This window comes from Hemiscyllium ocellatum, chromosome 32 (genome assembly GCF_020745735.1).
Source record: "Hemiscyllium ocellatum isolate sHemOce1 chromosome 32, sHemOce1.pat.X.cur, whole genome shotgun sequence".
NCBI classification, from domain to species: domain Eukaryota; kingdom Metazoa; phylum Chordata; class Chondrichthyes; order Orectolobiformes; family Hemiscylliidae; genus Hemiscyllium; species Hemiscyllium ocellatum.
In genome coordinates, this window is record NC_083432.1 from 38,573,596 (window position 1) to 38,598,254 (window position 24,659).

Sequence of the window (24,659 nt, forward strand, 5' to 3'; positions counted from 1 at the left end):
CCCCATTTTCTTGCCTTTTCCCCATATCCCTTCATCCCATTCCCAATTAAAAATCTGTCTAACTCCTCCTTAAATTTACTCACTGTCCCAGCATCCACCACACTTTGAGGTAGCAAATTCCACAGATTCACAAGTCTTTGGGAGAAATAGTTTCTCAACTCTGTTTTAAGCTAGCTACCTCTAATCCTAAGATTGTCCTGTTTGTGGATACTGGGGAGAAGGTAAAAGAAATTGGCGTGAATGGGGTTGGGGGAACAATAGGGGGGCTGTCCCTGGATGAGGTGAAGTTGGTAGGAACATGGTGTTGGGTCACAAATAAACCACAGAAGTGTCAAATGACAAACAGGCTCAAGGAGTTGAACGGTTTACTCTTATTCCTCTGTATATCTGAGCAGGCACTGAGATACCAGAGACTATCCTAGGTCTACATAAGCCAATCAGAGCCAGAACAGGGGCTTGACAATGGCTCCCCCATCACTGATCGATATGGAGGGGAAGAGGTCATCCAAGCTCCCTGCTCCTGATCATCAATTAGTGACAGTCCCTGGTAAGGTGTCAGCCTGAGGCTGCGACATCGTGGCACTGTTGCATTTAGCTGCCTTGATGTTTCACGTGAGGTGCAGGAGGACTGCAAGTGCCCAGAGAACTTTAGCCCAAGACCCATGAGTTGTCTAAATTGGCAAAATCTTGCTGAACGGTAATTCAGATTAAGAGAAAGAGGAAATCAGCACAAAGTGTTTTTTTTAATATGAGAGAGCAAATTATGTAGCTGTAACAGAATTATTAAGATCCTAGAGCACAAAATATAAAAATATAAAGCCAAACCTGGATTGGTCTGCTTTGGACCTGATGTGGATGGTGTATGAAGGCCACTTAGAGGGTACGGGAGAGATTATTCAGATGATAGCAGAAATGAGAGGCATGAATTAGAAGGAGAGGTCATTTTGACTGGAAAGTCAACTGGAGATTGAAAACTGATGTTTAAGATTTTGAGGCAAACTGGGAAAGATTATTTCCACAGGTCGACAAAGTGCTCACCCAAGGACAAAAATTTAAACTTGTTGCTATATAAGAACCGAAGGATTTGGGGAGTACTGCATTGTCTGATGAGCCAGCACTAAGATGACAGCAAGGCCCCTGTGGATTTAAGGGAAATGAGACTGTACACGGAAGATGTATACCTCACAGTGTACTATTCATATGAACCATCGCCAACCAAACACCATCGAAGCAGATGTACTGGTTAGTTAGTTGTTTACGGAATCCTGCTCATTGGCAAATCAGTCACCAGATTTGACTGTTAAACAGCTGTTGTGTTTCAGAGGCAGATCACTAGCTGTGAAGAAAACTAAGGGCCATGTGGCAAAGCGGTAATGTTCTTGCCTCTGAGCCAGGAGACCTGGGTTCAAGTCCCACCTGGGAGCAGGAGAATCGACGTTTCGGGCATAAGCTGTTCTTCAGGAATTCCTGAAGAAGGGCTTATGCCCGAAACGTCGATTCTCCTGCTCCTCGGATGCTGCCTGGCCTGCTGTGTTTTTCCAGCACCACATTTTTCAACTCTGGTCTCCAGCATCTGCAGTCCTCACTTTCTCCTCCTTCAAGTCCCACCCGCTCCAGAGGTGTGTAATGACATCTCTGAACAGATTGACTAGGAAAATATCAAACTGTGAATATAAATGGAAGTTACATGCTTTGGAAGGTTTGTACATACTGGGGTGGAGTAGGGGGTGTGAACTAAGAAGTGAGCTCCAGTCTTTGAGATGGAATATCTCCAGCTGTTAAGAATTCATTCCCTCTGCCCTAAGCAGCTACCCTCATGACCTTTGATCCAATGATATGTATCATGAGAATACATCCACAGAATATACACCATTGCAGCTTTCTTTCCCCAGTTGGTGGGTTGTGACTGTTTCAAAGCACAAATGCAATGCAGCTACACAAACTGAGTGCATGCCAGTCTGGCACAAGAGGGCACTAAAGTCAAGGCTGACCCTCCCTCTACCCAACATGCTCCAGTAGGGACTACTGGGCAGTTGCTGCAGGATGAATAGTCCCCTCACTCCAGCGACTTGCTGGGAACACAACAGCCAGTGAGCCTCACCTGTCTCTTCAGCTTCATCAGTTCCGCTTGTACAGTGCGCGTGTGCACCTCGTCACGCAGGTATTGTCCGTTGGGATCCAGCCTTGGCCTTTTTGGTATCGGTGCATCTGCAAACTTGGATCTAAACAAAATATTGGAAATTATCCTAATCACCATGGAAACAGCTGAACAACCCTCACCCTTTTCACTGAAAAGAAAGAGACATGTCGACGAAGCTTTTCACCTTACCCTTGCGGGAATGGCAAATTTCACAAATAATCACAACAATTTATACCACAGCATCATCGAGGTTCTGATTCTCAGTAAATCTGCCTTTTCTTGATTCAGAACTATTTGCTCCTGCAACTCTAAATTGTTGTGATTGCTTGAGATTTGGCATTTTTACGTTTGTCCTGATCAGCGAAAGAGGGAAAGCTTTGACAATATCCCTTTCCTTTCAGCGTCCATGTTCTGGACCAGCTGGGTGACGGCTTAGACAGTTTCCTGCTCAGGATCCACCAGGATTGCCAACACTGTGTAAGAATATTTTCCAGGAGTTTTCACCTCAGGACCTCCCGCCTCCTCCAAATACATCCCTCCCCCACAGTCTTGGTCCGCCAACCGCACATTCCCAGCCAATCAGAAAGTGAAAGGAAACTTCAGTGTATTAACAAGCGGATGGCATTGGACTGTCAGCCAAACGGCCGTGATTTCTAAGCTCCAATAATTTTAAAAACAACAGTTCAATAAAGAAAGGACAAATTTTGCTCAACTTTGAGGACTTTTCTCCCTCGTTGTTCCATGTGGTCAACCTTACTTCATGGAAACGTCACGTTTGGCAATCCCAGAAACCATCTCATCAAGTATTCCAGTCACACAATTAGTTTACTGATAGCAGTTAATCATTTCTAGTAAGCTAAGATAGAGTAATTTATAGGAAGTGGTTTCACCGAGCCGGTGCCCTCTTGATGATTGACATTTGCCAGAAATGGGACGTCCCTTTGTGAACACAGACAGTGACTGGCCTGGCTCAGTGTGGTCATCTCCCCCGAGTCAGAATACCATGGGTCCGTCTCCCTCTCCTACTCATAGACTTGGCCATTCAGTGCAGTGTCGAGGGAGTGCTGCTTTGCCAGAGCTGCTGTCCCTTTGACAAAATGTTACAGCAAAGAAAAAAGAAACAAAGAATGTGAAATTAAAAAAAAACAGACAGTGCTGGAAATACTCAGCAGATCAGCAGCGTCTGTGGGGGGAGAGATTCTGATGCGAGGCCACTGAGCTGAAACATGAACTCTTCCCCTCTCATTGCAGGTTACTTCAAAATTTATTCATTTGGTGGGTGCTGCTGAGGTCAGCATTTGTTGCCCGTCCCTAATTGCCTCCTGAATCATGTGACCGCTGGATCATGTGAGAGGAACAGTTAAGAGTCGTCCACATCACTGGGGTCACACAGAGGTCGGGTAGAGCCCCATACATCACAGAAATAGACCCTTTGGTCAACTCATCCATGCCAACCAAGTTTCCCAAACTAACCTAGTCCCATTTGCCCGCGCATGGCCCATATTCCTCTAAAGCTTTCCTAATCATGTACCTATCTAAATGTCTTTTAAATGTCGCAATTGTACCTGCATCTACTACTTGCTCTGGCAGTTCATTCCACACACGAATCACCCTGTGTGAAAAAAAATGACCCTGAAACCCCATTTAAAACCTTTTGCCTCTCACCTCAAAATTCCCTCTAGATATCACCCCAGGGAAAAGACTTTTGCTATTCACCTAATTATGCTCCTCATGACTTTTTAAACCATTTTATTAACTAACCTCTGACACTCCAGGAAAAAAGTCACAACCTATCCAGCCTTTTTTAACAACTCTAATCCTCCATTCCCAGCAATATCTTGGTAGATCTTTTCTGAACCCTCTCCAGTTGAATAATATCCTTCCTATGAAGATATAGGGCAACCAGAACTGGACACAGTACTCCAGCAAAGGCCTCACCAATGTCCTGTACAACCTGATCATGGTGTCCCACCTGCTGTACTCAATGATCTGAGCAATGAGGCCAAGAGTACTAAACACCTTCTTAACCACCCTGTCTACATGCGCCACAAATTTCAAAGAAATATGTCCATGAATCCCTAAGTCTCCCTGTTCTACAACACTACCGAGGGCCCTACCATTGACTGTTTAAGTCCTGCCCTTATTCGTTTTACTAAATGCAATACCTCGCATTTATCCAAATTAAATTCCAGATGCCACTCCTATTGGCTCAATTGATCAAGATCCCATTGGAATAAGATAACCTTCTTCACTATCCACCATACCACCAATTTTAGTGTCATTTGCAAACATGCTAACCATGCCTAAATTCTCGTCCAAATCATTTATATTAATGACAAACAAAAGTGGACCCAGCACCAACCTCTATGGGACACCTCTGGTCACAAGACTGCAGTCTGAAAAACAATCCTTCATCACCACCCTCTGTTGCCTACTGCCAAGCCAATTTTGTATCCAAATGGCAAGTTCTCCCTGAATACCACGTGATCTGAAACATTGTCAAAGGCTTTAGAATTAGAATTCCTACAGTATGGAAACAGGCCCTTCGGCCCAACAAGTCCGCACCGACCCTCCGGAGAGTAACCCACTCAGACCCTTTACTGAAGTCCATGTAGACAGTGTTTACTGCTCTGCCCTCAATCGTTTTGGTTATGTCCTCAAAGAACTCAGGCTTATGTCCAAAATGTCAATTCTCCTTCTCCCTGCCTGACCTGCTGTGCTTTTCCAGCACGACACGCTCGCCTCAAAAAACTCAATCAAGTTAATATGACATGATTTGCCATGCATGAAACCATGCTGAATATCCCCAATCAGTCCTTGTGTCTCCAAATGCATGGGGGTCCTTTCTTTCAGAATCACTTCCAACAATTTACCTACATCGAAGTCAAACTCACTTATCTATCATTCTCAGGCTGCTCGTTACACCCTTTCTTAAATATAGACACATTAGCTACCCTCCAGTCCTCCGGCACCTCATCTGTGGTTGTAACTTATACAAATATCTCTGCTAGGGAAGGACAGCAGATTTCCTCCCCCAAAGGACGCTAGTGAACCAGACGACAAGTGACAATCACTCCACCATCACTGAGACAAACTTTTAATTCCAGGTTTGTTAAACTGTCCCAACCACGGTGAACACATATTCCCTGAGCATTACCCGTGACCTCCAACTAAATCATCTTGTGACCACCCCTCCAATTGCTTGAACTGCATTTTCTCCTCTTATTTAAGACCCCCAGTACCTGCATTATTCAGCCTTTTGAAAGAAAGAATATACATTTTACTGACATCTTTCATAACTGCAGCATGTCCCACAGGATTTTAAAACCAGTGAAGTACAGCAAACCTTGTTTTAACTGGCACCCTATGAACTGGCACTCTGGATAAACCGGCAAAAATGATACAACTGCAAAACTGCCAAATATACAGTTATTATCGCGACCTCCAAGCAGTCAGTGAAAGTGCAAGTGAGAAGCTCTCTGCTGGTAAATTTAAGGGAAAGTTGCATTATTATTAAGTGACTTATGCTGTAAATAAAGTCTAATAGTGATATGTGTACCCACTGTATTACCTTTCTATTACTTAGTGATTATGTGGACCTCTCGATCAACAGGAATATTTGATCACATGGCACACCCATTGGGGCCAGTTAATACAAAGTCTGCTGTACTTTTTTAAATTTAAAGTGCAGTTGTTGTAGTAATGTGAGAAGCACAACAAGATCCCACACACAGCAAAGGGACAATGATCAGTTAATCTGCTTCACTGGTGATGTTGAGCAAGGGATAAATAAAAATCATAGAATCCCTTCAGTGTGGAAACAGGCCATTCGGCCCGACCTTCCAAAGAAGGACTCACCCAGACCTCATTACCCTACTAATGCACCTAACCTATACATCCCTGAACACTATGGGCAATTTTACCATGGCCAATTCACCAAACCTGCACATCTTTGGATTGTGGGAGGAAACCCGCACAGACACAGGGTGAATGTGTAGACTCCACACAGCCAATTGCCCAAGGCTGGAATTGAACAAGGGTTCCTGGCACTGTGAGGCAGCAGTGCTAACCATTGAGCCACCATGCCTCCCTATGAAGCTAAGGAATTACTGGAATCTCAGAATGAAAAGAGATTTTGCAGGAAGACAGCTGAACCATTATCACTGCAATGAGGGTATATTGTGGCTCATAGATTCCCTACAGTGTGGAAATAGGCCCTGAGGCCCAACAAGTCCACACTGACCCTCCGAAGAGTAACCCCACCCAGACCCATTCCCTTACCCTATATTTACCGCTATCTATAGGATAATGGAGCACTAATAAAGTTAATTCAATAATGTAATCAAGAACCTACTTTAAATAAATCTTCTTGACTTTTTAGTTAATTGAAAAAATCTTTTGTTGTGTTTTTGGTCACAATTCAGCCCCATGCTCTTGATTTTGGGCGGAGGGGAGTGGGCAGATCAAAGGAGCTTTTTATGAGTCTGCTCTCGGACAACATGTCCCAGAACTTCTCTGAATGGTAAGATTTTGACATCCACCCAAGAGAACAGACTGAGGGCTCAGTCTAACAGCTCACCCTAAAGGAGACATCTCAGGCAGCGCAGGAACCTCCCAGTCAGGTCAGCCTAGATTCTACACTCAGATTTTCTGGGGGAGAATCTTGTCGAGGAGGCAATTGTTGGTGTGCGGGAGTGGAGGCTGGGATTGAAGTGGAGGATAGGAAGATTGGTTGGGGGGGGGGGGGGGGGAGGGGGGGGGCGGGAGCAGGGGCTTCCATCATCAGCAGCAAAAAGCCCCTACAGACACTTTCAAGCAAAGACTGACAAAGCCCGGGCACCAATCGGGCACTCGTAAGGCCACAGTCCTGTCAAGGTAGTGCTATCGCCAATCAAAGGTTTGGCACTGAACAAGCAGGTCATGTCCATTGGTGGGAGGAGAGCCAAGATCGAGGAAAGCATGGGGCAGGGGTTTAAGGCAAGTGTTTAACTGGGCAGAGGGGCAGGGGAGTGAACACAGGGAGAGGGACCAAGGGTTTCAGAAGCAAAGGGAGGGGACGGCTCTGGGCATACTCCACTCTGTCTTTGATCACCTGACTCTAGCTGATGAACTGCCTGCAGATTGAGCAGTCCCACCGGCAGCTGGAGGAAATCGGAATCCCACAGGCCTTTCCGTTGTCATTAGTTGGCCGCTCAAGGGCCTACATTGGTGACTGGACAAGAAGTCAATGATGGACGCTCTGAACTCAAATACAGTTGAGGTGCGATCTGCCGTATGACACCATCCTGAGTAGTGAAGTGGCCTTGCCACTTTCAAAACCGCCATCTCAAAGGCACAGCTGGAGTGGAGCTGCTACTGTGCCAAGACTGACATAGAGGGCCATTATCCAGAAAGTCAGATGGTTTACGCTGGCCTCATTTTGCCCATCTCTTCTGAAGTCCCTGTGCTGTAGACATCAGCTCTTTGATGCCTCACTCAACTCCCTCTTCTCCGTGGGCAAGATCAGACAGTGGGCATCAATGAGACATTCCAAGGTGCCATTACATCCAAGCAATGCCTCCCTTGGTCTGGTGGATACAAAAGTGACCTCTGTGTGGCCTTGCTGTGTGCAAACTAGACACGATATTGGTCTCCATAACAACAGCGACAATGCTTCAGCAGTAATTCACTGCTCTGAAGATATGAAAAGAGCCAGATAAATGCAAAACCATTTCTTTTGTGCACTTTGGCTTTTATCGAACACTACTGGGATCACTAAAACATTGTGGCTGTACGGGACATTGGTTAGACCATTTTTGGAATACTGTGTGCAATTTTGGTCTCATTCCTATTGCAAGGATGTTGTGAAATCTGAAAGGTTCAGAAACGATTTACAAAGATGTTGCCAGGGTTGGAGGATTTGAGTTATAGGGAGAGGTTGAATAGGCTGGGGCTGTTTTCCCTGGAGCGTCAGAGGCTGAGGGGTGACCTCATAGAGGTTTATAAAATCATGAGGGGCATGGACAGGGTAAATAGGAAAGGTCTTTTCCCTGGGATGGGGGAGTCCAGAACTAGAGGGAATGGGTTTAGAGTCAGAGGGGAAAGATCTAAAACGGATCTAAGGGGGAACCTTTTCATGCAAAGGGTGGTGCATGTACGGAATGAGCTGCCAGAGGGAGTGGGGGAGGCTAGTACAATTACAACATTTAAAAGGCACCTCGATGGGTATATGAATTTGAAATGTTTAGAGGGATATAGGCCAAGTCGTGACAAATGGGACTAGATTAAGTTAGGAAAGCTGGTCGGCATGGATGAGTTGGACCAAATGGTCTGTCTCCATGCTGTACATCTCTATGACTCTTCCTTCAGAAAGGAACATTGATTCCATCTTGTTTAAACTCCGAGGACACCCATCTGTGTCACAGAGTTGCTTCCTGAAGCCCTTCCTTCTCCCTTACCAATCGGATTCATAAAGCATGTTGAGAGAGAGGAGAGAGCTGCAACTTCGAAACAGAAAAGAAGCAGATTCAAAGTTACTCTGTTTCGTTTGGAATAATCTACCTATTGCTCTCACATTAACGTGGAATAAGAATAGGCCACTCAGTCCCTCCAGCCTGTTCTAGCGTTCAGCTATCTGGGTTGCGGAGACCAGAGGGACCTAGGGGTTCAGGTACATGATTCTTTGAAATTTGCGTCATATTTGGACAGCATGGTGAAGCAGGCATTTAGCACGCATGCCTTCATTGCTCAGACCTTGGAGCATTCGAACTGGGACGTCATGTTGAGATTATCCAGGACTTTGGTGAGGCTACTTCTGAAATACTGTGTCCAGTACTGGTCGCCATGTTGTACGAAGGGTATCATTAACCTGCAGAGGGTTCAGAAAAGATTTACCAGGATGTTGCTGGGAATGGAGGAGGGTTTGAGTTATAAGGAGGCTGGGACTTTTTTCACCGGAAGATAGGAGATTGAGCGTGACCTTACAGAGGTTAGTAAAATCTTGAAGGGTACAGTTGGGCGGTATGGTGGCTCAGTGGTTAGCACTGCTGCCTCACAGCACCAGGTTTGATTCCAGCCTCAGGCAACTGTCTGTGTGGAGTTTGCACATTCTCCCTATGTCGGTGTGGGTTTCCTCAGGGTGCTCCGGTTTCCTCCCACAGTTCAAAGGTGTGCAGGTTAGGTGAACTGGCCAAGCTAAATTGCCCGTAGTGTTCAGGGATGTGTTGGTTAGGGATACATGGTCAGCGTGGTTTGCTCCTTGGAGGGTCAGTGTGGACTTCCTGGGCCTGTTTCTATACAGTAGGGATTCTATGAAAAGATGAATGGCAGATATTTTTCCCCCGGGGTGGGGGATTTCAAAACGAGGAGGCATATTTTTAAGGTGAGAGGGGAAATATTAAGAAAGGATATGAGAGCAACATTTTCCACAAAGAGTGGTTTGTGTGAGCAATTAACTTTCAGAGGAAGTGATGGATGCAGGTACAGTTACAATGTTCAAAAGACATTTAGAGTCATAGAGAGGTACAGCATGGAAACAGACCCTTCGGTCCAACCCGTCCATGCCAGCCAGATATCCCAACCCAATCTCATCCCACCTGCCAGCACCCAGCCCATATCCCTCCAAACCCTTCCTATTCATATGCCCATCCAAATGCCTCTTAAATGTTGCAAATGTACCAGCCTCCACCACATCCTCTCATTCCATACAGGTACCACTCTCTGTGTGAAACAGTTGCCCCTTAGGTCTCTTTTATAACTTTTTTCTCTCTCACCCTAAACCTATGCCCTCTAGTTCTGGACTCCCCAACCCCAGGGAAAAGACTTTGCCTATTTACCCTATCCATGCCCCTCATAATTTTGTAAACCTCTATAAAGTCACCCCTCAGCCACCGACACTCCAGGGAAAACAGCCCCAGCCTCTTCAGCCTCTCCCTGTAGCTCAAATCCTCCAACCCTTGCAACATCCTTGTAAATATTTCCTGAACCCTTTCAAGTTTCACAACATCTTTCCGATAGGAATGAGACCAGAATTGCACGCAATATTCCAACAGTGGCCTAACCAATGTCCTGTACAGCCGCAACATGACCTTAGGTAAGTAGTTGAAGGGATATAGGGCAAACATTGGCAAATGGAACTAGTTTAGTTTGGGATTATGGTTGGTATGGACCAATTGGACTAAGGGTCTGTTTCCACACTGTATGACTCTGACTGATCTGATTTTAACCACAACACTACATTTCTGCATGTCCCCAGTAATCTTACATCTTCTCTCCTCTCCAGCCCTAGATTAAGCATGACTGGATAGGACAAGCTTTCACACAGTGGCCATTCAGGCCTTCAACTAGGTGACTGTGAACACCAAGGTTAAGGGACTTGCTCACAGTGATCTGCTTCCATACCCAACAGGAGGACAAGTGGGAAGCCTGTGACTTTTGACCTGCTAATCTTCGTAGACTAAACCTCATGGGAGTGGGCAATGCACACAGGCAACACTCCAGGCAGCATTCCCCTGGGGTGGAGCTCAGCGGGGAGTGAGAAAACCTATCCTTTGTGTCTGGCGGTTCCTTGAGATTATTACACTGTGACATCGGCAACACAGCAGCAGTGGGAATCTTACCCCGTGTTATTCGTCCTTCCTTATCCCAGAAAGACAGCAGCACAGACTCAAAGGCCCATACAGCTTCCCTCCATGCTGTAAAGCGTGGTGCCCAATTCTGCCAAGGCCAGAACCAGGCAATGTTCCTGCATACCAACTTGGGCACCCATTGCCCTAATCTTCCTTCATACCTGTCAGGTCAAAATCTTAAAACTTCCCAGCTGACTGCTCCTTCACTGCAGCGGCTTCAGAAGATTAGACAACACCATCTTCTCAGGGGCAATTAGGGACGAGCAACAAATGTTCTGACCAAGCATTCCTCACATCCCCAGAATTAACTGGAAAAGCATCATGTTCAATCGCTTTACCTTGTAACCATGCATATACATTCTGTAGATAATACAGATTCAATCTTTTTGTTTTGCTCACATTGTGATGTATTCACATTGATTTGGCTTTGTTTCTCCAGTCTGTTCACTAGAAAACTATTCCTCGCCACATCCCTGTGGTGGCAAGGCATTAGAAAGGTCGCCACAATCACAGATTCGGTGATAGTGTCTGGTCCTTTCAGGGTTAACCACAAGCTGCAAGCTTTCAATGGTTAGCCCTGGTGGTATCAGGTTCTGTGGGTTGTACCTGGGAGCTGGGAGAGGTGGGGGGGGGCCCTGACTGGGTTAAACCACCTTCCCTACCTGGAATACCTGTGACTGTATTTGTACCCGGAGTCTCGGACCACTTGTCGGGCGAGGGGGAAAAGCTCATCGCGCCTGGCAAGCAGGGTGGTGTCGATCAGGCAGAGCTGGGCAGCTGCTTCATTGACCATCACCTGCCAGAAAGAGAAAGACAAATCAAACCAGTTAAAGCCAGGCTCACTGCTTTGGCTCAGAGTAAATGTGGGACTCAATGGCACACCGACGCATCATTCCACACTTGAGGAACTCAGACACCAATCAGTGCACAGGTTCCTCAATCTGACTCACACTCAGTGCAGAGAACTGCAGCTTCTCAACGGGAGTGCCTATTCTGGGCGTGAGCGCTCAAATCCCGCTACGGCTTAGAGCGAAATGTGAATTCAACAAAAATTTGGAATAAAGAGCTGACCTAATGGCAACCGTCATCGATTATGATTACTAAAAATAACATCCGATTCACTAATGTCCTTCAGTGAAGGAAATCAGCCAGCCTTATCAAAATTACGGAGACATGACTGCAGAGTGACCAAGGCTGGGGAGTCAATTTTCAAGGGTTTCTCGTGTTCCAGAAGAATAGACAAAAAAGGAAGGGGAGGTGGGGGCAAGGATGGTATCAGTGTGGTGGTGAGACGTGATGTAGGCGCAATAGATCATAATGTGGAATCAGTTTGAGCAGAAATAAGGACTAGCAAGGAAAGATGTTATGGCTGTGAGTTGGCATTATTTCATTCACAAGATGAGGGTATCACTGCTAGGCCAGCATTTATTACCCATCCCTAATTACCCCCAGATGGCAGTTGAGAGTCAACCAAATTGCTTGGGTCTGGAATCACATGTAGGCCAGACAAGATAAGGATGGCAATTTCCTTCCCTAAAAGACATTAGCAAACCAGATGGATCTTTCTGACAATCGACAATGGATCTGGAGTCAACATTAGACGCTTAGATTAGATTAGATTAGATTACTTACAGTGTGGAAACAGGCCCTTCGGCCCAACAAGTCCATATCGACCTGTCGAACTGCAACCCACCCATACCCCTACATTTACTCCTTACCTAACACTACGGGCAATTTAGCATGGCCAATTCACATGACCCACACATCTTTGGACTGTGAGAGGAAACCGGAGCACCCAGAGGAAACCCATGCAGACACAAGATATTTCCTGAATTCAAATCCCGCAACCTGACATGGCAGGGTTCAAATCAGAGACAGAACATTACTGGAGTCTCTGGATTCATGGTTGCTTCACCGTCAGAAAAAGTATAAATCAGGAAATACTGGAAGCATGTAATATTGCCATAGTGATGTTAATCTGCATAGTAACCAAGCAAATCAGATGGGCAAGAGTAATATGGAGTACAGATTTGAAGAGTGCTTCAGCAAATTGTTTCTTAGAGCAGTAGTTTTCAGAATCTACCTGGGAATAGGCTATTTTAGATTAAGTAATGTGTAACGATGTAGGATTAACAAGTAACCTCGTAACTAATGATCCTCAGGTGTCGCAACATCGCAAAACAGTCGAACTTCAAAGTCAGTCTGAGCAAATCAAGTCTCAAACTAGTGTCCCCAACTTAAATAAAACAGGGAAATGGCAGATCATTTAAACCAATGTTTTGAATTGGTCTTCATAGTGGAGGACACTACAAACAACCTAAAGACATCAGATAAGCAAGGTATTAATGACAGAAAAGATCTTGTAACAAGCTGTCATGAGGGACAAAGAATTTGACATAGTTGTGGGTCTAAAGGCAGAGAAGGCACCAGGATCTGGAGGCCTGCATCCAAGGGTGTTCAAGAAAGTGGCTGCATATATCGTGGTGGGATTGCATGAAATAATCAAGAACTCACTGGATTCTGGGAAGGTTCCAGTGGATCAGAAAACCACTGATGTGATACCCTTCTTCAAGAACGGAGGAGACAGAAGGCAGGAAAGTATAGGCCGGTTAGATTAACATCAGTCATTGGGGATAAAGCTATAGCCCATTATTAAGGAAGGTATAGCAGGACATTTAGAAAAGCTTAATGCTATTAAACAGAGTCAACAAAATTTAGTGAAAGGAAACATGTTTGACAATTTTCCAGAGCTCTTTGAGGATATAACATGCAGAGTTGATACAGGGGAACCAGTAGACACCGTGCATGTGGATTTCCAGATGGTATTCAAAAAGGTGCCACATAAAATGTTATTGTACAAGTTAGAAACTCAGGGTATGGGCTCATGCGTTAGCTTGGATTGAGGACTGGTTAACACACAGAGAGACAGGATTAATTAATCTTCTTTCAGGTTAGAAAAATGTAGCAAGTGGCGTGCTACAAGGATCAGTTCAAGGGCCTCACTCACTTACTTTCTGTATTAGTGACTTGGAGAAAGGGCCAAATACAGTATTGTATCTGTATTTGCTGCAGATTGAAAAAGGGGTGGGAGGGGATGTAGTGATGAGGCCATAAAGAATCTGCAAGGGAATTATAGATAGGTTGAGTGAGGGGGCAAAAACTTGGAAGATGGAGTTTAATGTAAGGACGCGTGAAGTTCTGAAGAAGGGTCAGTGGACCCAAAATGTTAACACTGTTTTCTCTCTCCTCAGATGCTGCCAGACCTGTTGAGTTTCTCCAGCAATTTCTGGTGAAATTTTGTTACAAGACATTGGTCAGGCTGTGCATGAAGTACTGTGTACATTTTTGGTCCCTGTATTTAAGCAAGGATGTACTAGCATTGGAAACAGTCCAAAAGATATTCACTAGGCTGATACTAGGGGTGAAGATGTTAACTTATTAAAAACAATTAAACAGGGTCGGCCTTTATTCATTCGATTTTAAAAGAGTGGGGGGGGGGGAGTTTCTTGCAACATACAAGATTCTGAGTGGCCATGACAGGGTAGACGTACAGAAGATGTTTCACTTTTAGACAAATTGAGGAAATCTTGAACTAGGCTACATAGGGCGCACTCATTTAAAACACAGGAAAGTCTTCTTCCAGAGGGTAGTGAATACCTGATGAATTTGCTACCCCAAAGAGTTGTGGAGGCTATATGAATGAAAGTACTTAAGGAAGTGAAGGTTGATTTTTGAACCAATCAGGAAGTTAAGGGCTACGAGAAGGTGGCACCAAACAGGAGTTGAGGCCTCCAGCTTTTCAGCCATGACCTTGTTGAATTTCAGGGGCAGACATGAGGGGCTGAATGGCCTATTCCTACGTTCTTATCTTACCTAGTCGAGCCTACTCATCACTCCAGAGCAACTGCAATATGGCTGACCTTTAACTGCCTTCTGCACAGTAGATGCTGTGCCCACAGTTCATAAATGAATAAAAGCAACAATTCCAGCTCCTCCCTGTCAATACTGGGAGAGATCAGCTCTCCAAGCCCCGGCATAAAACAGGGACGTACCACCTGTACAGACACTGACTCGTGTGGAAATGAAACGGAGAGGGGTACAAAACCAGTTGCTTGACCCACTCTCCATTCGACACCATCACCCAGAGTCCTGATCAGCCCTCTCCTGCTGTAGACCTATTCCATTGGCACAGAGTGTTGTCATGAGCCTCACTAACATTGTCACATTACACATCGGAGCCACAACTGCACGCTCACAGAACAGGCGCACAAGGGGCCAATATTCCCCAATAATTCAGACAGGAGCATCGTCTGAAGAGGAACAATTTCCAAGGCCATAGGACGGTGAGGCTCAAAGAATTACTCCATCAGAAGGGCCAGGAGGGATGTGACCAGCTGAATGGGCTCCTTTACATGTTGTAACAATTTCCTGACTCTTCAACTGTATGATCCTTCATGTGTGTTGGCATGGACTGGTTGAACCTAAGGGTTTGTTTCCGTGCTATATATCTTTATGACTTTAGTGCCACTTGGCAGTACAATTGATGGCTCCTTCCATTATTTTGCTGATGATTGAGAGTATACTCTTGGGACGGTAATTAGGTGGGTTTACTTTGGTCTGCTTTTTGTGCGTGGAAATAACTGGATGATTTTCCTCATTGTCAGGTACTTATATCGATAATTTTAACACCCTGACTGGGGTGCATTTAGTTCTGGAGCTCAAGTTTATACTAGTAATACAAGAATGTTGTCAGGGCCCAGAGGCTTTGTGGTATCCTGCATTGCTGCCATTTCTTGATATCACAAGAATTGGCTGTAGGCTGGCATCTGTGGTGCTGGGAGCCTCTGGAGGAGGCCTAGGTGGATCGAACACTTGACACTTCTAACTGAAGGTGGACGTGAATGCTTCAGCCCTGATGTGTTAGACTCCGCATCATTGAGGACGGAGATATTTGTGGAGCTTTCTCCTCCTCCAGTGAGTTATTTAGTTGTCCACCACCATTCACAATTGCGTATGGCAGAACTTATATCTGATCCATTGGAATGTGGGTTCATTAGTCCTACCTATCGTGTGCTACTTACTCTGTCTGGCACACAAGTGGTCCTGGTTTGTGGATTCACCAATTTAGCACCTCATTTATAGATATGCCCGGGCCTGTTTCTCACAAATCTTAACACAGAATCCCTATTATGTGAAAGCAAGGCCATTCAGCCCATTAAGTCCACACCAACCCTTCAGAGGACATCCCATACAGACTCACACCCTTACCTATCCCTACAATTCTGCATTTCCATTCTGCATTTCCCACGGCCAATCCATCTAACTACACAACTATGGGAGGAAACCAGAGCACCCAAAAGAAACCCACGCAGACACAGGGAGAACGTGCAAACTCCACACAGACAGTCGCCCAACCTGATGAAGGGCTCTTGCCCGAAAAGTTGATTTCCCTGCTCCTCGGATGCTGCCTGACCTGCTGTGCTTTTCCTGCACCACTCTAATCTGAAACTGGGTCCCTGGCACTGTGAGGCAGCAATGCTAACCACTTAACCACCATGCTACCCATCTACATGCACTCTTCACTGAAGCAGCTCCCAATGTGATGTTGATGATGGCAGAGTGGAGTATGTGCTGGGGGCCATGGGGTTAAAGATTGTGGTAAATTCCGCTACCAATGATGCCCCACTGCACTTTGTGGAACTCTCAGTTTTAAATTGCTTCTGTTTGATACTCCATCCCATTTAACACACTGGTAGTGCCATACAATACAATGGAAGCTCTCCCTAATGTGCAGAAGAACCAGTATGGACACTATGGGATGAATAGCCTCCTTCTGTGAGGTAACTATTCTTTGATCCCCACGTTAATTACAACTTTTAAAAAACATTTGGATAACTACATGAATAGGAAAGATTTGGAGGGATATGGGCCTGGAGCAGGTTGGTGGGACTGGTTTAGATTGGGTTTAATGTTCGGCATGGACTGATTGGACTGAGAGGTCTGTTTCCGTGCTGTAGGACTCTCTGACTCTGTTAAATAGTTGCAAACTTTGAATACACAGCCAAAAAAATGAAAAAGAAACTTGATACAAACATAATTATTTAGTCAAAGTGCAGTGTTAAGATTGGCAGACCTATGGCTTGTGTTTGGCTGTAATCTGAGGGAGAACGATGTGATTGTGGTCAGACATCCGACACTGAAGCATTCAGACAGCCCCAAATGTTCACTTTCCAGGCTCACACTTTCTGAACCAAAAGAAGTGGTGGCACAGTGGTTAGCACTGCTGCCTCACAACGCCAGAGACCCAAGTTCAATTCCCGCCTCAGGCGACTGACTGTGTGGAGTTTGCACGTTCTCCCCGTGTCTGCGTGGGTTTACTCCGGTTTCCTCCCACTGTCACAAAGATGTGCGGGTCAGGTGAATTGGCCATGCTAAATTGCCCGTAGTGTTAGGTCAGGGGTAAATGTAAGGGTAGGGGTATGGGTGGTCGGTGTGGACTTGTTGGGCCGAAGGGCCTGTTTCCACACTGTAAGTAATCTAAAAAAAAAGCATTTCCAGAAAACATCAACACAGGCACTCAAACATTTACTTGAGTGAATGTTTATCTCCTCAAAAGAACAGAGTTCATCTGACCGAGGAAATGATTTAGTTTGGCTTTGTTAAAGGAACAAGGTTGACTGTTAATATTTTACACCCATACAGGGTCAGTTAAAGCTAATTTAAATTAAAGACATATTCACTCCTGCACATACCAGATTATACACCGTCCACTTTTTGAAGAATCTGTGGAGAGACAAACAACAGTTAACATTTGGAGTCAAAAATGACTCTTCTTCAGAATCCTTCCTGAGGAAGTCATGTAGAAACGTTAACCCTGTTTCTCTCTCCACAGATGTTGCCAGACTCGCTGAGTTTCTCCAGCACTCTCTGTTTTGGTTTATTTATTTGTTCAGGGAATGCAATGGTTAGTGGCTGGGCCACATTTATCGTCCATCACTAAACGCCCAGAGGGCAGTTAGGAGTCATAAAGTCATACAGCACGGAAACAGATCCTTCAGTCCAACCAGGCCATGCCAAACACCATCCCAAACTAAATTATTCCCACTTGCCTGCTCCTGGCTCATATCCCTACAAACTTTTCCTATTCAGGCACTTATCTAAGTAACTTTTAAACACTGTAACTGTACCTTTACCCACCATTTCCTCAGGAGGTTCATCTCACACGTGAACCATGCTCTGTGTAAAAAGATTTGCTCCCATGTCTTTTTTAAATTTTTCTCTTCTCACCTTAAAAGATACCCCCAGTCTTAAAATTCCACCATCCTACGGAAAGGACACCTACATTAACCATGTCTGTACCCCTCATGATTTTAGAAACCTCTATAAGGTCATCTCTCAACTTCCTATGCTCAGTGACAAAAATGTCCCTGCCTAACCAGCCCTTCCTGATAACTCAATTATTCTGTATCTGGCAACATCCTGGTAAGTCTCTTTTTAACGAGCTCTAGCTTAATAGTATGCTTCCTATAACAGACCGACCAGAACTGGACACAGTATTCCAGAAGAGGCCTTACCAATGTCCTGTATAACCCCAACATGACTTCCCAACTTCTATACTCAAACGACTGAACAATGAAAGCAAGTGTGCTAAATGCCTTTTTAACCACCCAAGTTAACCACATTGCAGTGCCTCTGGAGTACAGAGTAGGCCAGACCAGGCAAAGATGGCATTTGCTTTTCAGGTCCAATGACCCTTCTGCTGAACTGAACTCAAAAGGTTCACTCTGTTCTGTCTCCACAGATTCTGCCAGACCTGCTGAGTTTAGATTAGATTTACGACAGCGTGGAAACAGGCCATTTGGCCCAACCAGTCCACACCGACCCTCCGAACAGTAACCCACCCAGACCCAATTCCCTCTGACTAATGTGCCGAACACAACGGACAATTTAGCATGGCCAATTCATTTGGCCTGCACATCTTTGGCCTGTGGAAGGAAACCCATGCAGACACGGGGAGAACATGCAAACTCCCACAGTCAGTCGCCCAAGGCTGGAATTGAACCCGGCTCCCTGGTGCTGTGAGGCTGCAGTGCTAATTCCTCTGCAATTTCTGTTTTGGTTTCGGGTTTCCAGTTCCTTATTTAATTCTAGCATTTTTTTAAAAAAAATTCAGATCTCCCTCATCTGCAGAATTTGGCTTTTATTCCAGCTTTGGAACTTGATGGAAGTAGAATATTTGACTCATTTGAGTTCAACTGAGAGTAAAGCTAATTCAAATCGAAACTTAAGAGTCTGTGGAGGACAGGAGCAGCACATGTATTTGTGGGTCGGGATTGGTAGCATTCTTTCCAACAGCTCATTATGTGAATCAACGTTCACAAAGTAGGAGTCGCAGACTCACAGGGTTTCACGTAACACCATCCTTAACACTTCTTTGTCAGTACTTTCCCCAGCCTGGATTAAGACAGTAGATCCTGCAGTTATGCACACCAATCACCGGCCACATTCTACACAATTTCCCAGGCTGATCTCTCTCTCTCTCTCCCTTTCTCTGTCTCTCTGGGAACGCTGAATCGCCCCCCTTGTTTAAAAGCAGCCTGTTTTCTTTTGAGTCCCCTTTGAAGTTATACAACTTGGTTTCAGTAACGGGGCAGCTTGGCAGATGGGACTGCTGCCTTTATTTAGAGACCTTCAACTCAAAGAAGAACAGAGAGCAACAGGCACAGAGACAAAGGAACAGAAACAATGAGAAACTGTGAGAGCCAGGGGCTGGGTTCAGGGGGAATTAACGGCAGAAATCCAAGGGGAGTGGGAGGAGGAGGAGGAGCGAGTGGAATTAAAGGAAAAACCGTCTCATGTTTTAGGATCCCAAGGGGCTTTCTCTCTCTGCTATTTTAACACAGCACATGCTATTACAACTCTGTGATTATAGCTGAGGTAGCAATTTTATAGAAATCTATCTAAAATCGATTGGTTATTTTCAAGAAAAGCTGCTGGATAAAGAAATTGATGCACACTAAAAATAAATCTGGCAATACAAACAGCATTGGCCATTAGAAAAATAGCTTTAATTTCTCTCAGGTTCAAGGTGACAAAATAAGTTATATTCCTTTTTTCCATTAGGTTACAGTTTGAAGCAAGAAAGAAAAGCTTGCATTTATATGGCGCCTTCCATAATAATCAGCCAAGAAAGTACTTGCAAGACAGCGTCACTTAATGTCATTGGGTCATGCAGCATAGAAACAACCCTTCAGTCCAATGTGTCCATGCTGGCCAGATATCCCAATCTAACCAAGTCCCATTTGCCAGCTTGTGGGCCCATATCCCTTCCTATTCATTTACCCAACCAGGTGCCTGTTAAATGTAATTGTACCAGTTTCCACCACTTCCTCTGGCAGCTCATTCCATACACACACCACTTTCTGCGTGAAAAGGTTACCAGTCAGATCCCTTTTAAATCTTTTCCTTCCCACCTTAAACCTATGCCTTCTAGTTTTGGACTCCCCTTCCCTGGGAAAAAGACCTTGACTACTCACCCTATCCATGCCCCTCATGATTTTATATACCTCTGTAAAGTCACCCCTCAGCCTCTGACACTTCAGGGAAAAAAGCCCCAGCCTATTCAGCCTCTCCCTATAACTCAAACTCTCCAGTTACAATTCTCCGAAAATAAAAGGGTAACATATGAAATTTCTGGATGGTTTTCAGTCTAGTGCATTTGCACTTCTGTGGGGTTGGAAACAAAGCATCCAATTTGTCCAACAAACTCCCACAAACAGAAATGTGGTAATGAGCAGGTAATCCATTTCTGGTGATGCTGATTGAGGGATAAATTTTAGTTCAGAGTACTGCTCTGATGTTTCCTTCAAAATAGTGCCTCTAGGAGCTGGCTGAGCAGGGAGGTGAGCCCTCAGTTTTAACATATCATCTGAAAAATTGCACTTCAAAGAGTGCAGCACAGCTTCAGTCCTGCACTGGAGCGTCAGTGTAGAGGTTTGTGTTCAAGCTCTGGGAGGGGGACTCAGAACCTGGTGACTGTGAGGATGAGGTTGCTACCCACTGAGCCACAGCTGACACGGGTGTTTCTGTAAGTCTGCTTCTGTGAAAGATGAAAGCTGGCAGCTTGTGAGCTGACCTACAATGCGCGTGCAGTGGCATACAGAAACAACAGGTAGCTGTGGTAAAATATAGTGCACATGATACTGCACAATAAAAAGAGCTGGAGTGTGCAATTTCTGCACGCGGGATTCAGAAATGTATAAATTATGATGGAGCAATTATATATCATGTGGTGGCAATCGCAGGGCCAGGAAATTTCAAATCTTAACAGCTTTCGAAGTGTTGAATTTCAAAGTAGGGCAAAAGTCCAAATGGTGTTAATTGACGCCATAGGTATCCCTATAGACTAACATGTGAAAATATAGACTAACATGTGAAAATCAGGGTTTAAGTGACAAAAAGCAAGTAAAAAGACTGACAGAAACAAAAGGTCACATTTCCGAAGTATCAGTTGCTGTATCTATTCTCTCAATCTCATTGCTGAGGCTCCCTTTGCTAAAGGGACATGAGTAAATCAAATGGGTTTTACAACAACAGTAAAGAATGGTCACCATTACATTCCAGATTTATGAATGGAATTTAAAATTCCACCAGTTGGCATATTGGGATTTGAACCCACAGAATGAATCTTTGGATTACTAATCCAGTGACATTACCACTACACCACCAACTATTGGAATAAGCCTGTGAGCTGTCTTCAAATCCTTAACAAAGCCAAAAGAGTTGTAGGTGCACAGAATCATTCAGTGCAGAGATGGCCCTTTAATCCATCAACTCTGCACCAACTTCTCTAAATAGAGTTATAGAGATGTACAGCACGAAAACAGACCCTTCAGTCCAACTCACTCTTGCCGACCAGATATCTTAACCTAATCCAAACCTATCTGCCAGCACTTGGCCCATATCCCTCTAAATCCTTCCTATTCATATACCCATCCAGATGCCTCTTAAATGTTGTGATTGTACCAGCTTACACCAATTCCTCTGGCAGCTCATTTCATTAACGTACCACTCTCTATGTGAAAAAGTTGTCCCTTGGGTTCCTTTTAAATCTTTCCCCTCTCTCCCTAAACTTATGTCCTCTAGTTCTGGACTCTTCCACCCCAGGAAAAAGACTTTGTCTAACCATGACTTTATAAACCTCTATAAGGTCACTCCTCAGCCTCTAACGCTCCAGGCGATCTTACATTAAAATGACCAACAGCAACTATAGCACCTCTAAGACAGCCAAAATGGCTGAACGAGTTTTACAGGAGCACCAAGTAAATCTGAACACCAAACATCACAGTATGGCACAAATACAAATGCATACTTTTTCATGAGCGCCTTAAGGGTGAAAGGGGACCCTCGACGGCTGGAGAGGTTTAGGGAGGAAATTCCACAGGTTGGAGTTTTGGAGGCTGAAGACCTGGTCACCAATAATGAATCAATTTAAATCAGGATTGCAGAAGAGGCATTCAAGGAGGCACTGTTTGGTTAGTGGCATGCAAGGGAAAGACAGGAGATTGGCACTGGGTAATGATGCTCATTTGAAGAGGCAGTACAGGCACAGACGGCCGAATGGCTTCCCTCAGCACTGTAGCAACTCTGTGATTCTGGGAAGCTGACCCGGAGGAGACGACAGAGATAGGGAGAGGCGAGGCAGAGTAGGGATTTGAGAAGCCTGAAATCAAGGTGTTGCTGGGCGTACCAATGTTAACCAGTAAGCTGCTTTAACCAGACTTTAAGGAACAGATACTTAGGCTGTGAGTGAGCTGCCAAAAATAACTTCATATGGGCTCTGAGGAACTGATACTGGTTCAGAGATACAAAAATCAGGATTACTACGGAAAATGGCAAAGGACCAGACTTTTCTGTCAGAGTCTGAATTCAGTCAAAAGCATGACAAGAGACTAAAGTCAAAGTAGACCCGATATCTCTCCTCTTAGGTCTACTGAATTTACCATTTTTAGACAGGCATGGGAAGAAACTATTTAATATTCTAGCATACTGTGCACGGAAGAATATTCTGATGGATTGGGTGTCTGAGAACCCCCTGGGCTTGCTGGGATGGCAGAAATTAATTATGGAGCACATTCCCTTGGACTTTTTTACAAACATTGTGCACCACATAACAAACCATTTTTATAAGACATGGCAGCCCTACTTGAGTTATTTGGATATAGATTTATCAGTTATCTTAACTAGGGCATTTGTTTAACCAGGATGATTAGATTTGTCATGCCCTGGGCCCTGGAGGGGGTCTCCCGAGTTAATACGGGTATGTATACAATGTTCCCGTACCTTTGTTTGGGAGCCTTGCGCCGAGCATAGCTGTTCGGCATTTTGTGCTGTTTTTTTTTGCTTTTCTTTCTTTTTTTGGTGTTGCTTTGCACACTGTCAGGGTTTGCTTTGTATTATAGAGTAGGTTAGTAGTTAGAGTCACAGAGTCGTAGAGATGTGCAGCATGGAAACAGACCCTTCGGTCCAACCTGTCTATGCCGACCAGATATCCCAACCCAATCTAGTCCCACTGCCAGCAACCGGCCCAAATCCCTACAAACCCTTCCTATTCATATACCCATCCAAATGCCTCTTAAATGTTGCAGTTGTACCAGCCTCCACCACATCCTCAGACAGCTCATTCCATGCACGTACCATCCTCTGCGTGGAAAAGTTGCCCCTTAGGTTTCTTTTATATCTTTCCCCTCTCACCCTAAACCTATGCCCTCTAGTTCTGGACTCCCCAATCCCAAGGAAAAGACTTTGCCTATTTATCCTATCCATGCCCCTCATAATTTTGTAAACCTCTATAAGGTCACCCCTCAGCCTCCGACACTCCAGGGAAAACAGCCCCAGCCTGTTCAGCCTCTCCCTGTAGCTCAAATCCTCCAACTCTGGCAACATCCTTGTAAATCTTTTCTGAACCCTTTCAAGTTTCACAACATCTTTTTGATAGGAAGGAGACCAGAAATGCACGCAATATTCCAACAGTGGCCTAACCAATGTCCTGTACAGTCACAACATGACCTCCCAACTCCTGTACTCAATACTCTGACCAATAAAGGAAAGCATACCAAACGCCTTCTTCACTATCCTATCAACCTGCGGCTCCACTTTCAAGGAACTATGAACCTGCATTCCAAGGTCTCTTTGTTCAGCAACACTCCCTAGGACCTTACCATTAAGTGTAGAAGTCATGCTAAGATTTGCTTTCCCAAAATGCAGCACCTCGCATTTATCTGAATTAAACTCCATCTGCCACTTCTCAGCCCATTGGCCCATCTGATCAAGATCCTGTTGTAATCTGAGATAACCCTCTTCGCTGTCCACTATACCTCCAATTTTGGTGTCATCTGAAACTTACTAACTGTACCTCTTATGCTCGCATCCAAAACATTTATGTAAATGACAAAAAGTAGAGGGCCCAGCACCGATTCTTGTGGCACTTCACTGGTCACAGGCCTCCAGTCTGAAAAACAACCCTCCACCACCACCCTCTGTCTTCTACCTTTGAGCTAGTTCTGTATCCAAATGGCTAGTTCTCCCTTTATTCCATGAGATCTAACCTTGCTAATCAGTCTCCCATGGGGAACCTTGTCGAATGCCTTACTGAAGTCCATATAGATCACATCTACTGCTCTGCCTTCATCAATCTTCTTTGGTACTTCTTCAAAAAAACTCAATCAAGTTTGTGAGACATGATTTTCCACGCACAAAGCCATGTTGACTATCCCGAATCAGTCCTTGCCTTTCCAAATACATGCACATCCTGTCCCTCAGGATTCCCTCCAACAACGTGCCCACCACCCGTCGTCAGGCTCATTGGTCTATAGTTCCCTGGCTTGTTCTTACCACCCTTCTTAAACAGTGGC

At 44.9% G+C, this 24,659-nt stretch overlaps 1 protein-coding gene across 3 annotated transcripts in view; it reads right to left on the minus strand.

Annotated features, from left to right (window-relative positions):
• LOC132830826 (NGFI-A-binding protein 1-like) overlaps positions 1-24,659 on the minus strand; it is a 62,124-nt gene that overhangs the window by 13,994 nt on the left and 23,471 nt on the right. For 2 of the 3 annotated variants that reach the window (XM_060848698.1, XM_060848699.1), the window contains exons 3-4: positions 11,409-11,542; positions 2,102-2,222 (exon numbers count right to left, since the gene is read on the minus strand). In XM_060848698.1, the coding sequence (XP_060704681.1) occupies positions 2,102-2,222; positions 11,409-11,542 (255 nt within the window). The remainder of the gene's footprint in view (positions 1-2,101; positions 2,223-11,408; positions 11,543-24,659) is intronic. The other variant, XM_060848701.1, reaches the window with a different exon arrangement.